The sequence below is a fragment of the Acanthisitta chloris genome, unplaced genomic scaffold (assembly GCF_000695815.1).
Source record: "Acanthisitta chloris isolate BGI_N310 unplaced genomic scaffold, ASM69581v1 scaffold6376, whole genome shotgun sequence".
In the NCBI taxonomy this organism is placed as follows: Eukaryota; Metazoa; Chordata; class Aves; order Passeriformes; family Acanthisittidae; genus Acanthisitta; species Acanthisitta chloris.
In genome coordinates, this window is record NW_008676386.1 from 61,181 (window position 1) to 73,802 (window position 12,622).

The following is a 12,622-nucleotide window of genomic DNA, read 5'->3' on the forward strand; positions in this document are numbered from 1 at the left end:
GAAGGGCAGAGGAGCAAGTGGAGGGGCACAGAGGCACTACATGGGGCCAGGGGTGGATGCTGGCAGAATTAGGGGATGAGAGGGGGTTTGGGGTGGTCTAGGGTAAGTTGGGGGGGGCTAGGTAAGGGCTGTGAGGGGGGCAGCTGGGTACTAGGGAAGGACAAGGGGGGAGTTGGGAAGGAGCTGAAGAAGGGCAGTGGGTACCTAGCCCTACTAGTTCTCTGGGCAATGGTACCCAGGCTGCTTGAGTTCTAGACATGAGTCAAATGCCTCTCCTGCCTGACTGTGACCTTAGAGATTTACTTCCTTGCATGTTTAATTTCTCTTTGCTGCTTTTAATTAGGGAGAAAACACAATTATTGATCAATATGTTGTACAGTTAATTCATAGCATGCCTCATTGTCTGTATCACTGGAGAGATTTATTGTCAGGCAGCAACTGTGCACATCTGTGAAAGCTTGGACAAGTGTCATTAAAGGCCTCATTAGAGTACACTGGTATGCACAGATAGCAGTAAAAGCCTTTGTTATCCTCCATGAGTTTTCTTTCCTCTGCATGAAATGAAAGTTGTAGCCTGATTCAAACCTGCAGATTGTTCTGAACATTAGGAAAAATACCTTCCTATTTTTAAGCTAACTGTATTTGACCTAGAAATCACAGAGAAGTAACATACATGGAAGACTTCAGATATGTTTCAATTTCTTTTTCAGGATAGACTTTGTTTTCAGAATTAGACTTCAAGTTGAACATGAGTTGTGGAACAGTTAAAAATTACAGAGCAATAATGTAGTTTGCATTTTGCACATCCAAATGTCTTCTAATACATTATTCCAACAGCTCTTCTTAGTTATGCATTTCTGTTCCCAGAAAAATGCAAGACACTGCAATTTAACTTCGTTTGCATTATTCATGAATTGAAGGGGCTCAAATTAAAACCTGAAAGGATTTTTTTCACGTGTAGTCGTGATGTGCATAGCTTAGGCAGTAGAGGGAGCTGAGGACATGCTTGCAGCTGTAGGGTTCTTGTAGGTGGTAGGTTCTAGGTAATTGTATGTTCATGCTTGTTGTACAATCCAGACAGCCATTTTATTGGAAGGCCATGGTTACTGGGGAAAATGAGAAATTTTACTATGGCTATCAATTAATTTGCTTGTTTCTGTGATATAATACCTAGCTTAAGTAAGAAAAATAGAGTCTACGACTATTCTGTTATCAGTATAGTAATCTTTGCCATTCCTTGTTGCATTTTAGATTTTTTGAAACAACACCCCTGGGAAGTATATTGAACAGATTTTCAGCTGACTGCAATACCATCGACCAGGTACTGAATAAATACATTCAAGATCCCAAGTTATCCTGTCTTTTTCTATCTGAAAGACAGGATTTTCATTTACTATAGACTTATTCAGATGAAGCTTATTGATGAACTATATTTTTTACTATATCAATTTGCATCATGATTTTTATGGTTCTGAATGAGTTCCTCATCTTAAAGGCACATCAAAACCCCATTTATTTTATTAAGATGCCCTGTTTAGAAAAGGGAAGTGAAATTAGATCAATAGTGATATCCCCAAATTAAAGAGTATCTACTTTTTTTAAACTTGGGTGCATTCATTTGCCACATATGAGCAAATGAAATGAGAAAAAGGCAAATGCCCAAAACAGAAATGACTGAAATTCAAATTATCATTATTTACCTCAGTCTGCACTGCCAGTTTAGAATGATGCAGGTGCTAAAATCGTCTTTTATATTCCAGCTGTAATCCTCTGACATGAGGGTTGTGCTCCACGATGCAGCCCCACAGAAATCCCTTCAAGGTGTTGCCAAAACCCAGCAGTAAATTCAAGAGTATGAGTTTACCAACCTTTATGCTTGGTGCTTTAAACCCTCAACAATTGTATATCCTGTGTAAGTGGCAGGAAGGAAAATGAAATAATGCTGATTATATATTGGTATGTTATGGAAGATTCTGTGTGCTTTTTCTTCATTATGCAGCACATTCCAGCCACCCTGGAGTGCTTGAGTCGTTCCACTTTGCTGTGTGTGTCTGCTCTGGCTGTCATCTCGTACGTCACGCCGATGTTTCTCATTGCCCTGGTTCCTCTCGCAATCATGTGCTACTTCATCCAGAAGTACTTCCGAGTTGCGTCACGGTAAGAGCATAAACCAACATCATTCTGGAAACAGAAACATCTTCTACAGTGCATGAGTGGATTGCAGAATTCCAGTACAGGGGAGCTTCATGTTTAAATATGGTCCTGTCAAGACCATGGCCCTGTCTGAAAGTGGGATAAGTCCACTGTAGTGGAAATGTGTCATTTTACAAGTGCCTTTGTTGGCAACTTTTCACACACAACTTTTGGGTGGTATGAAGAGGGTTTTTGTGCGTGATCTAAGTTTTTTGGAGTTCACAGGACTCAAAAAACCAACTGGATTCTGTCCTTCCCAAGGGCTGCATGCTGGGCTTGTCCAAGAAAATGTGGTGACAGAACAGGGAAATGACAGGTGGAAGTGGAAATCAGGGAGGCCAGGGAGAGGCTGCAGAATGCCATGTAACCATGGTGGTACTGCTCACCATTAAGGGTCCAATGTGTATGAGCATCCTCTCTTGCTCTGAGTACCTTCTAGTTTTTTACAAATTGAAACATTTTAGCCGTATCTGTGACTTTTCCTCTTCATGACACTCAAGAACTGTTTGCGACAATGCAAAAATATGCATGAATTGAAGGGGAGTCTGCAACTGCTTTACTTCCTGCTGGAATAAATTGAGACTACATCGAATTTCACCCTACATGTGCTTTCACTGATGTGATGACTAAACATGACACTGAGGCACAACCAAGTAAAGAGTGCAGGCTCTCATTTACTCTCCTGGGTGTATGAGTTATACCCTTAGCTCAGTGAGAAGTTGTGCTGTCATCTGGGGATGCATTTTGCCTTCTACTTAACTCAAGCTCTTCTTTGCAGCATCCCATTAAATTTATCTTCAGCACAGAGCCAGAATGGTGTTTAAATTTATAAACAATTGAGTATAAGAAATAGAAATACAGAGAAAGAAGGGAAGGCAGTGAAGGAAAGAGATCCATTCAGAACTCCAACTAGTTAAATGTTAAAAGAAAATTCCTCCTGAGGACTTTGTTCCCTGCTCAGAGACAAGTGGTACTGCTTTGCATCTATCTGAATCTTATATTTATGGTTACTGTGATGATAATCCTTTTCACTCCCTGGCCCTGGCACAGCAAAACTGGCTTTTTACAAAATCCTTTTCCTAACCCTCTGCAGGGACCTGCAGCAGCTGGATGACAGCACTCAGCTACCATTACTCTCCCATTTTTCAGAGACTGTTGAAGGTCTTACCACCATCCGAGCCTTCAGGTACAGTTTTTCAACCTTTGAATATCTATCTCTGATACTATTCTGCAGTTGTCCAGTTATAAGTAATTGCTACTTGGATCTCCTAGAAAATCCAGAGTCCCCAAAACACGGGTAAGGAGGTACATCAAGGCATTGAAGAACTTTAAGTATGTTGCATGTGAAGGAGTTACTGTAAAAAAACAAGTTAATGTGTGTCATCTGCCCTGTGGTTATTGTCCAGACACTTGCATGCAGCCTGAAGAAAAAAAACTTGTGGTAAATTGATTTAAGAAGCTAAATCAGCTCCCAATTACCACAGCGTGTGGTGTGGCAGACTATGTGCTTGGACAGTTTCCATGACATAACTAATATGTACCAACTTGTTATGCCAGAGTCATTTGTGTATGAGTCGATGTCCTGGTAAGATAAACTGTGCATGTTAGTGTCTTCAGAGAACACAGTAGCACCCAGAGTTATTTTTAATGTTGCTAGCTGAAAATGTGGGTGTTTATTCTGATTTTAAAAATACACAAGCTGGAGGCAAAGTGTTCCTTTGACTTCTGGGATTCGTTTTTCTGTCTACATAAGCTTACAGGAAAGCAGCCCAGGAATACCTGATAACATGCCTGGGTTGTGTATCTGTGTTACAAAGCTGGCAGTCATGCTGATACTTCAGAGGTACCAATAAAACTACTGCTGGGCTTACCAGCTGCTTTCCCTGCACTAGGGCTATTCTTGTCTTTTCCCAGTTGACTCAAACACGGTCAACTGTTTTCCACACCCATCTCATCTAGATGATGTGAATGCGTTTTGTCGGTTAATTATTACTGCTGCCCTCCTAGCTTTGAAATATAGTGCTTATTCGTCTTAACCTATAGTTTCAATTTTATGATAGAAGTAATGCACAAAGTCTAGCTTTGAAATATTGTGCTTATTCGTCTTAACCTATAGTTTGAATTTTATGATAGAAGTAATGCACAAAGTTTCCTTTTTCTAAAGCTCTTCTGAGTGGGATATAAATAGCACATTTTTCTTAAGCTCTTCTGAGTGGGATATAAATAGCTCAATGAAAGAACAACCAATTTAAGAGTTTGTTTCTTTTTGACTGAAGGAGATTCCCCAAGAGTGGTAGAAAAGCATAGGGTTTTCCATTACTAATTAGTGTTATTGGACATTTATTTCCTTAAGTGCCAACAGTGTTCTCTAGTTTGTAGCTAGGTCTATGTGCAATTGTCAGGAAAATCAATTTCTCTCTTAATTACTGCTTTTCTCATCCATGTTTTCTCCTGTTTGATCAAGAGGGTCTTTAGAGTATTATGGTTGGTATTATTAGAGTATCATGGCTGTATATTTTCTGGTGCTGATACAGAAAATATTATTCAGTGCCATCTAACCAATATTTTCATTCTTGTGGGGCATTCCCTCTTGATTCTTCCAGTCACTTTGCAATTAATTCCTGTCAAAGAATTGTGTGTGGTGCCTCCTTTTTCTTAAATCCTGCAGTAACCAATGTGTCTCTGACCCACCCAGCCATGTGTGTTCAGCAAGTTCTGTGTTCCATCTGCCTGTGAGCCTCCTGCATCAGCTGGTAACCCAGCTATTTTTAGGGCTGTGTAGCTTTTCAGCTGCCTAACATATTAGCAGGAGTGGAGTTGAGACTTGCTAGCGTGAGCATCCCTAAAAATAACACTAATTCAGGAATCCAGTCATTCTGTTAGGAGGTGCCAGTTGTTCCTGAAGCGTCCTTACCCTTGGTAACTCTTCATTCTGTATTTACTCAGAATAGTAAGGAAAGAATTATACCAAAAATCCAGGGGGAGATCAGCAAGACAGTTATTGCTACAGCTACAGCCCCTCATTTTAAAAAGGACGTTGAGGCACTGGATTGAGTCCAGCCAAGGGCAACGAGGCTCATAAAAGGTCTGGAAAACATATCCTATGAGGAAGGGCTGAGGGAGTTGGGTTTGTTTAGCTTTGAGAAGAGGCTCAGGGGTGACTTCATGGCTCTCTACAACTACCTGAGAAGGGGTTGTAGAGAGGTGGGGGATGGTCTCTCCTGCCATGGCTGCAGGGAGAGGACTAGAGGGAATGGCCATGAGCTGAGACAGGGGAGATTCAGATTAGATGTTAGGAACAATATTTTCCCTGTTAGGGTGTTCAGGCACCGGAATAGGTTACTCAGGGAGGTGGTGGAGTCACCATCCCTGGAAGTGTTTGAGAGGCCTCTGGATCTGACACTAGAGGATATGGTTTAGGGGTTAGAGCAGAATGGCAGGTTAATGGTTGGACTTGATGATCTTAGAGGTCTCCTCCAACTTTGATTCTATGAGCTACAAATACACCTTCAGCTAAATAATTAACAAAATGTAAATGTGAAGCCTTCTGGAAAGACTGGTCTGTATTTGGAGAGGCCTTGTAATGTGGGGGCACTTTCTGAAGAGAAATTCTGATATTTCTGCAGTGCTCCAGCAATAGTAGTAACTTTGCATCCCCATTCCATGTGCATATGCATGACTGACTCATGATGCATATGTCACATCTCCTGAGGCCTATCTGCATCTCATTATTCCTCGTGGTATATCATGAAAGTTAAACGTGACTGAATTGGTTCCAGAAGCAGCACAGCCACCTCTGTACAGTAGGGCACTAAGGGTGATGATCCCTGAGGAAAGGCAGGGTTCACTGTGACACTAATGCCTGCTTTCAGAAACAACCATTCTAGGCTTTACAAACACATGAACATGCTTGCAGCCAGCCCAGATCCTGGGCTGCAGCCAAAGCAGTCTGGCCAGCAGGTCAAGGGAGGTGATTCTGCCCCTGTGCTCAGCTCTGGTGAGACCCCACCTGCTACTGCATCCAGCTCTGGAATCCCCAGCACAGGAAGGACATTGACCTGTTCAAGCAAGTCCAAAGGAGTGCCACCAGGTTAATTTGAGGGAAGGAGCACCACTGCTATGAGAAAAGGATGAGAGAATTAGGTTTGTTCAGCCTGGAAAAGAAAAGGCTTTGGAGTGGCCTAATTGCAGCCTTCCAGTTCCTGAAGGGAACCTGTGGGAAAGATGGAGAGAGACTCTTTACAAAAGCATGTAGTGACAGGATAAGGGGTGATGGCTTCAAACTGAGAGTAGGTTTAGATTAGATATTAGGCAAAAATTCTTTACTGTGAGGGTGGTGAGGCACTGGTATAAGTTGTCCAGAGAAGTAGTGGATGCCCCATACCTGGAAGTGTTCATATTAGGCAACTTTACTGTGAGGGTGGTGAGGCACTGGTATAAGTTGTCCAGAGAAGTAGTGGATGCCCCATACCTGGAAGTGTTCAAGGCTAGGTAGGATGCAGCTCTGAGCAACGTAGTCTAGTGAAAGGTGTCCCTGCCCAAGGCAGAGGAGTTGGAACTAGCTAATCTTTTAAGGTCCCTTCCAACTCCAAGCATTCTATGATTCCCCTTTGCACACAGCATACGTCTCTTATGTCTTGGCACATGGCTAAGTTGAGAACAGCTAAATTATTTCCACAAAGTTGCACATACTCCTTTTCCTCAAAAGCATTAATTATTTATGTAAAGTTGTAACTTTATTATACTGTGCTTGGAAGAAGGATCTGCAGTGAGCAGATTTGAAAGCTTGTTGCAGCCATAATAGCTAAAGGATATATATGAGGTAAAGTTTTATAGGGGGAAATTGGTCAGTTCATTAAACTTGCTCATGTAATAAAAGAGGGGAAAGGCAAGATTTGGGCACTAAAACTACATCTTCAGGCATTCAAGCTTGTATTACTAACCTCAAAAAGACACTTGTACAGGACTTGTTTATTATTAGCCATAATCATTGATACACTTTACTGTTAACATCACATTAATTTACACCTGTGCAAATAAATATGTCCAGCTAAAAGGGGTGAGTGGCTGACTTGCATGCTTGCCAAGATCCCAGTCTAAATAGGTGTAGCAGGGAATAATCTTCCATACCTGCTGAATTCATGGCAGATTTCATTGGTGCAGCTATTTGGATGAGTGGGTGCAGATTCACTAAAATAAACTGCAAACAGACCTATTTTCATTAATCTTCTGTTTCCATTAATCCTTTGTTAGGAGCTACAGTGATAGGACAAGGGGTAATGGATTCAAATTGAAGGAGGGGAAATTTAGGTTAGATATTAGGAAAAGGTTTTTTACTGTGAGGGTGGTGAGACACTGGAACAAGTTGCCCAGGGAGGTAGTAGAAGCCCCAACCCTGGCAGTGTTCAAAGCCAGGTTGGATGAAGCCTTGAGCAACCTGATCTGGTGGGAGGTGTCCCTGCCCAGGGCAGTGGGGGTTGGGACTAGATGATATCTAAGATCCATTCCAACCCCTTAACATCCTATGATACTATGATTAGTTTAATGTGATGGCCAGGGAAGGGAGAACACAGTTCTTTGCAGTCTGTTACTTTTGTTGCACCACATACTTGGACTTCTGTTTTCCAAAGTGCTCCATTCGTTTAGTGATAAGGACAAATATATTGTCTAATATGGGAGCTCTATGACTGGGAGGTACTTTGAGTTTATACTTATAAATTGTTACAATTTCAAGGCACTACAGTGATACAAATTTTAAAACTTGAGCATTTCTTTCTTGCTTTCCTCCTTTCTTGCTTTGTTCTTTTCTTTCCTTGTTCTTTCTTCTCTTTTCTTCTCTTTTCTTTCTTTGTTATTTTTTTTTTTTTAGGTATGAAGCCAAATTTCGACAAAAACTTCTGGAATACACAGATTCCAACAACATTGCTTCCCTTTTCCTTACAGCTGCCAATCGCTGGCTGGAAGTTCGCATGGCAAGTACATTATTATTGTGTAGACACAATGAATTTTTCACTTTGTTCCAAGTAACTGACGAGGCATCCAACCTTATCTGGGTTTCAAAGCTATGCCTTTGCCCTCAGTGGCTCTCTGACTGTAATGAGCATGTGCCCAACCCAGCCTGGAAACTGAATGGAGTATGAATTTTCCCCATAGCCTGCAGCTGTTTTTCCAAGACAAGAATAGTTTCTGTAGGTCACATTGGATCCTCTGTGTGTGGAGAATGATCAGAGCTCGTTGAGCTGTGCTGCCAGCCAGGATGCCACTGTGGGACTGTGTCAGTCAGTGTTAGCAGGCCTCTGCCTTGTGGCTCCCTAGGAACATTCAACATCTCAGAAGCTCTCTGAACAAACAGGAGGTAGATAGATTTGTGCCTGTTTTGGGGTCATCTGAAGAGAACCTAAGATATTCAGTGGCCTGTTTCCTTAGAGTGCTCAGTAAAAGAGGTCTGGCATGAGAAATTATTTATTAAAAATAACTGCCTAAAATCAAATCAAATAAGTTTATGTTGTGGATGGTGATAACAGATTTTTAGATGCAGGTTTAGTACTGCTGTTCTGGTAACATGGTCTCCTTTTATACATACTAAGTGTATGTTAATTCATATTTCATGTCACACTTTATACTTCCATTCTGGACTCCATTTCAACTGATACCTTTTCCTACTTAAGTTCAGGTATTGAGTATGGCTTAGAATGTTATTACTCTTTTATAAGTTCAGGCCTAGACCACCTGAAGTCCTTAGTTCTGATCAATGCCTATATCACTAAACAATTCAAACATAGAAAAGTGACAATTTGCCTCCTACAGAGTTTCTTTTCTAGTCTGTTACACAATTCTACTCAGAGAATTGTCTGTGGGAAGTCAAATCACCAATAATTCAGGTTAAAGCAGCCAAAGCCCATTATGGGTGGACACAGTCCAACTAGTAGGTACATGCTGTGCAAGAACAGCTTGTTTGAACAAATATGGGTGGCAGCCACTCAGCAGAAACAGCAGAGCCTCCCAGCAGTTCAGCATCAGCCACAGAGAGGATCTGCTCACAGATGGGATCACTTGAGCATTTCCCTCCTATCCCAGGTAACATCAGCTGCATGGCTTTAGCCACTTCTATCACATGCTTAAGATATCTGTGTTGGCTTCTCCAGGAGAGGTTTAGGAGTGTTGGTACAGTTGCATTTCCAAGACAATTGGAATGGGTTCCTAGGCAGGGTCTATATGGAGTTACATGGGGGTTTCTGCCTGTGTTTCAGACTGTGCAATGGGTTTGTTATTTGGTGTGCAAAGTAATGAGAACGTTTTGATCCTTTATAGACTTATAGTGATGAAGCTTATTCATATTCCTTCAGGAGTACATTGGAGCATGTGTGGTACTCATAGCAGCTGTCACTTCTATTACCAGTTGCCTGTATAATAATATCACTTCAGGACTTGTAGGCTTGGGACTAACCTATGCTCTTATGGTAAGAATCTCAGGACCCTTTCTGTCTCTTCCAAATATTTTTTTGTAATTCTTCAGGGCACAAAGATGAACAGGAAGATTGAAGGTGTCTGTACATCTATAGTGGGTACTGTAACATCACTGAAACCATGTGTTTACTTCTGTTCACATTTGATGGTTGACATATTTGAGTGTATGGTTTTTAGATAAAATACTCATCCAGGTGTTAGTTCAAATATGTCAACAAAACATAGCCAAGTTGCATCCTAATTTTTATATTGTCTTGCATTGTGAAGAACACATTTTCAGTGCATCAATTATAATTATGCCCTGGCACATCATTCTAGATGTCAAACCTTATGTTACCAAAATTATGTCTTTTCACCTGTCTTTAATGTTCCCCATCCTCTTTTCTGTTGTGTAGATCAGATCTCCATAGTACCAAAGTATCTGTGCACTGCAGTTAGAAAATTTAACCTTTAGTCATTGTTGCCTCCCTGTTGGTGTGTACCATACAGTTTGTTCATAACTTCTGCTTATTGAGGCAGTGTTCCTGGAGGAATATAAACTGCATGCTGGTCAAATGATGCAAACTACTAAAAATCTGGAATTTAGCTGTGTATTTGCTTTACATCAGGTGTCTAACTATCTGAATTGGATGGTTCGTAACCTGGCTGACATGGAGATCCAGCTGGGTGCAGTGAAAAGAATCAATGGCCTTCTCAAAACAGAAGCTGAAAATTACGAAGGGCTCCTTTGTAAGTGCAGTTTTGTGCAGCATGCAGAAAGAGCTTGCTAAAATTTTAATGACTTTGCAGTGTACTACCATGAAAAATGTAGTAAATCACTTAGTGAACCAATTAATTTATTACGAGAGGGCTGATTTGGTTTTTTGGTTTTCCCCTGTGTGCTCCTGGTACAGCTTCCTCACAGATTCCCCAGAACTGGCCAGACAGAGGGGAGATCCAAATCCAGAACCTCAGTGTCCGATATGACAGCAACTTGAAGCCAGTGCTAAAGCATGTCAATGCCCACATCTCACCAGGACAAAAGGTAAAGAACTGCAGTGATCCTGAGAAGCTCTTTACACACATAAATCAGAATTTAAAAAAGCATACCACAAAATGTTTTGATGACTGAATTACAGATTTATTTGTTTTTCTCTCAAAGAATGTAGTGCACTGGAAGGGAATCTGGGGGATTCTTAGCTGGGTGTGTTTAGGCACAGACATCCCTTCACAGTATCCCAGTGCCCTGCTGTCAGCACACAGGGCCAAAAGGAGTGACAGTGACCCCTGACTGTGCTAGACCTATTTTCCATCATTCCCATGTGGTTCTCTTGCCTTTTTTCCCATCGTTAACCACTTTCCTATTGTTCCTGTATATAGGTCTGGCCTTGATTTATCCTTAAATGCTCAGATCCCTAAAGACAAAAAGCGAACACAGTGATTCTGTTATAGCCAGTTCAGTTTGACTGAACTGTCAGAAGGAGATGAGGATCATGTGGATCAGAACAGCTCCCCCACCCACTCATCTGAAGTGTCAAGTACAGGCATTATCCACTTCCACTCGCCTGATGTTCATCTGCTTTCTGTGTCACAGATTGGGATCTGCGGCCGAACAGGCAGTGGAAAATCCTCCTTCTCTCTTGCGTTTTTCAGAATGGTTGACACTTTTGAGGGTAAGATTACACTTCTTCCTATCAGTCAAGCTTAGCTCCTGAAGGTGCTTTGGTAGTCTTTCCCTTAACAGCAGCAGCTCTGACGTGTGATTTTTGAATCTGCAGGACATACTTCCTGGCCCTGTTTAAACCCAATATCATCTGTCACCAAACAGCTGTGCCATTCACAAGCTGGATCAATAAAAATTCTACTTGACAGATGCAAAAGTCCAAGAGTGACAGACGACAGCCTTTTGTGCTGTTAAATCACAAGAATAGGAGCAAAGCATAAAAGCGAAAGATGTTCAAGTACAACGAAGGATTCATGCACAAGGCACAGATGGGATCCACTGGGCCTAGAAAACTCAGAAACTGGGGATTGCAGTTTGGCCTGCTGCCCTGGAATTTCCTGCCATATTTCCTGCTCTGTGTGCCATGTCCATGTGCCTCACAGAGTGCATCTCAAAAAAATGTTAGCCTGTTTCCCAGCCACATCACGCACAGAGCCCTTATGCAGAGCCAGTCTCAAAAAAACGTTAGCCTGTTTCCCAGCCACGTCACGCACAGAGCCCTTATGCAGAGCCAGACAGTTGTACTTGGAGATGAAATTTCATAGTGCCCCACAGTAATTTGGCTTTCTGAAATGCTTGTTGTCCCTGGTAATTAGTCCCTCGTTCAAGTGATGTCTGACCTTATCGTTTGACAGATGTTCATACTGGTCAAGCAGTTAAGTAGTGTGTCTAATCATTCATAAGGTACTGCAGGTATGCTTCATGTTCTTTCCAGCAGAGGCTTACTCTCAGGGCAGTTGTGCTTGCTGCTTAGCCAAAGCATGTTTTATTACTGAAGAAAGGGATATGCAGTACATGACCTGTTCCTGCTGTACTGCATTTCAGCCTGGAAGTGAGCTGTGTCTTTGCCAGCAGCAGTGTGGCACAATAAACAGACATCTCCATTTTCTTTTGAATAGGAAGGATTATCATTGATGGTATAGATATTGCTAAGCTCCCATTACAGACATTGAGATCCAGGCTGTCAATCATTCTCCAAGATCCTATTTTATTCAGTGGAACAATCCGGTAAGTATTAAGAACCGGCAGTAAATAAAAAAACATATCAATGTTTATATGTCATATGATACGAATTTTATATTATAATTACACTATATAGTGACTTTTATATCAAGCTGTTCAACTGTCTCCTCAATTGAAATAGGAAGGATCACTGCCTTCTGCCTGGATTTTTACCCATCCCTGCCAGACTGCACTTTCCCAGTGCCTGAGCCTGGACAGCACACTGTTAGCAGAAGGCATCCCATGCCTGGGAAGTAG

General features: G+C 41.6%; 1 protein-coding gene across 1 annotated transcript in view; it reads left to right on the top strand.

The window, feature by feature from the left end:
* The window catches only part of ABCC8 (ATP-binding cassette, sub-family C (CFTR/MRP), member 8), a gene marked incomplete at its 5' end in the record, with an annotated part of 79,495 nt that overhangs the window by 60,591 nt on the left and 6,282 nt on the right, over positions 1-12,622 (top strand). Inside the window, 9 exon segments of the mRNA XM_009076114.1 lie at positions 1,252-1,321; positions 2,000-2,157; positions 3,287-3,379; positions 8,063-8,165; positions 9,540-9,653; positions 10,269-10,389; positions 10,554-10,684; positions 11,234-11,312; positions 12,262-12,370. Of these exon segments, the coding sequence (XP_009074362.1) occupies positions 1,252-1,321; positions 2,000-2,157; positions 3,287-3,379; positions 8,063-8,165; positions 9,540-9,653; positions 10,269-10,389; positions 10,554-10,684; positions 11,234-11,312; positions 12,262-12,370 (978 nt within the window).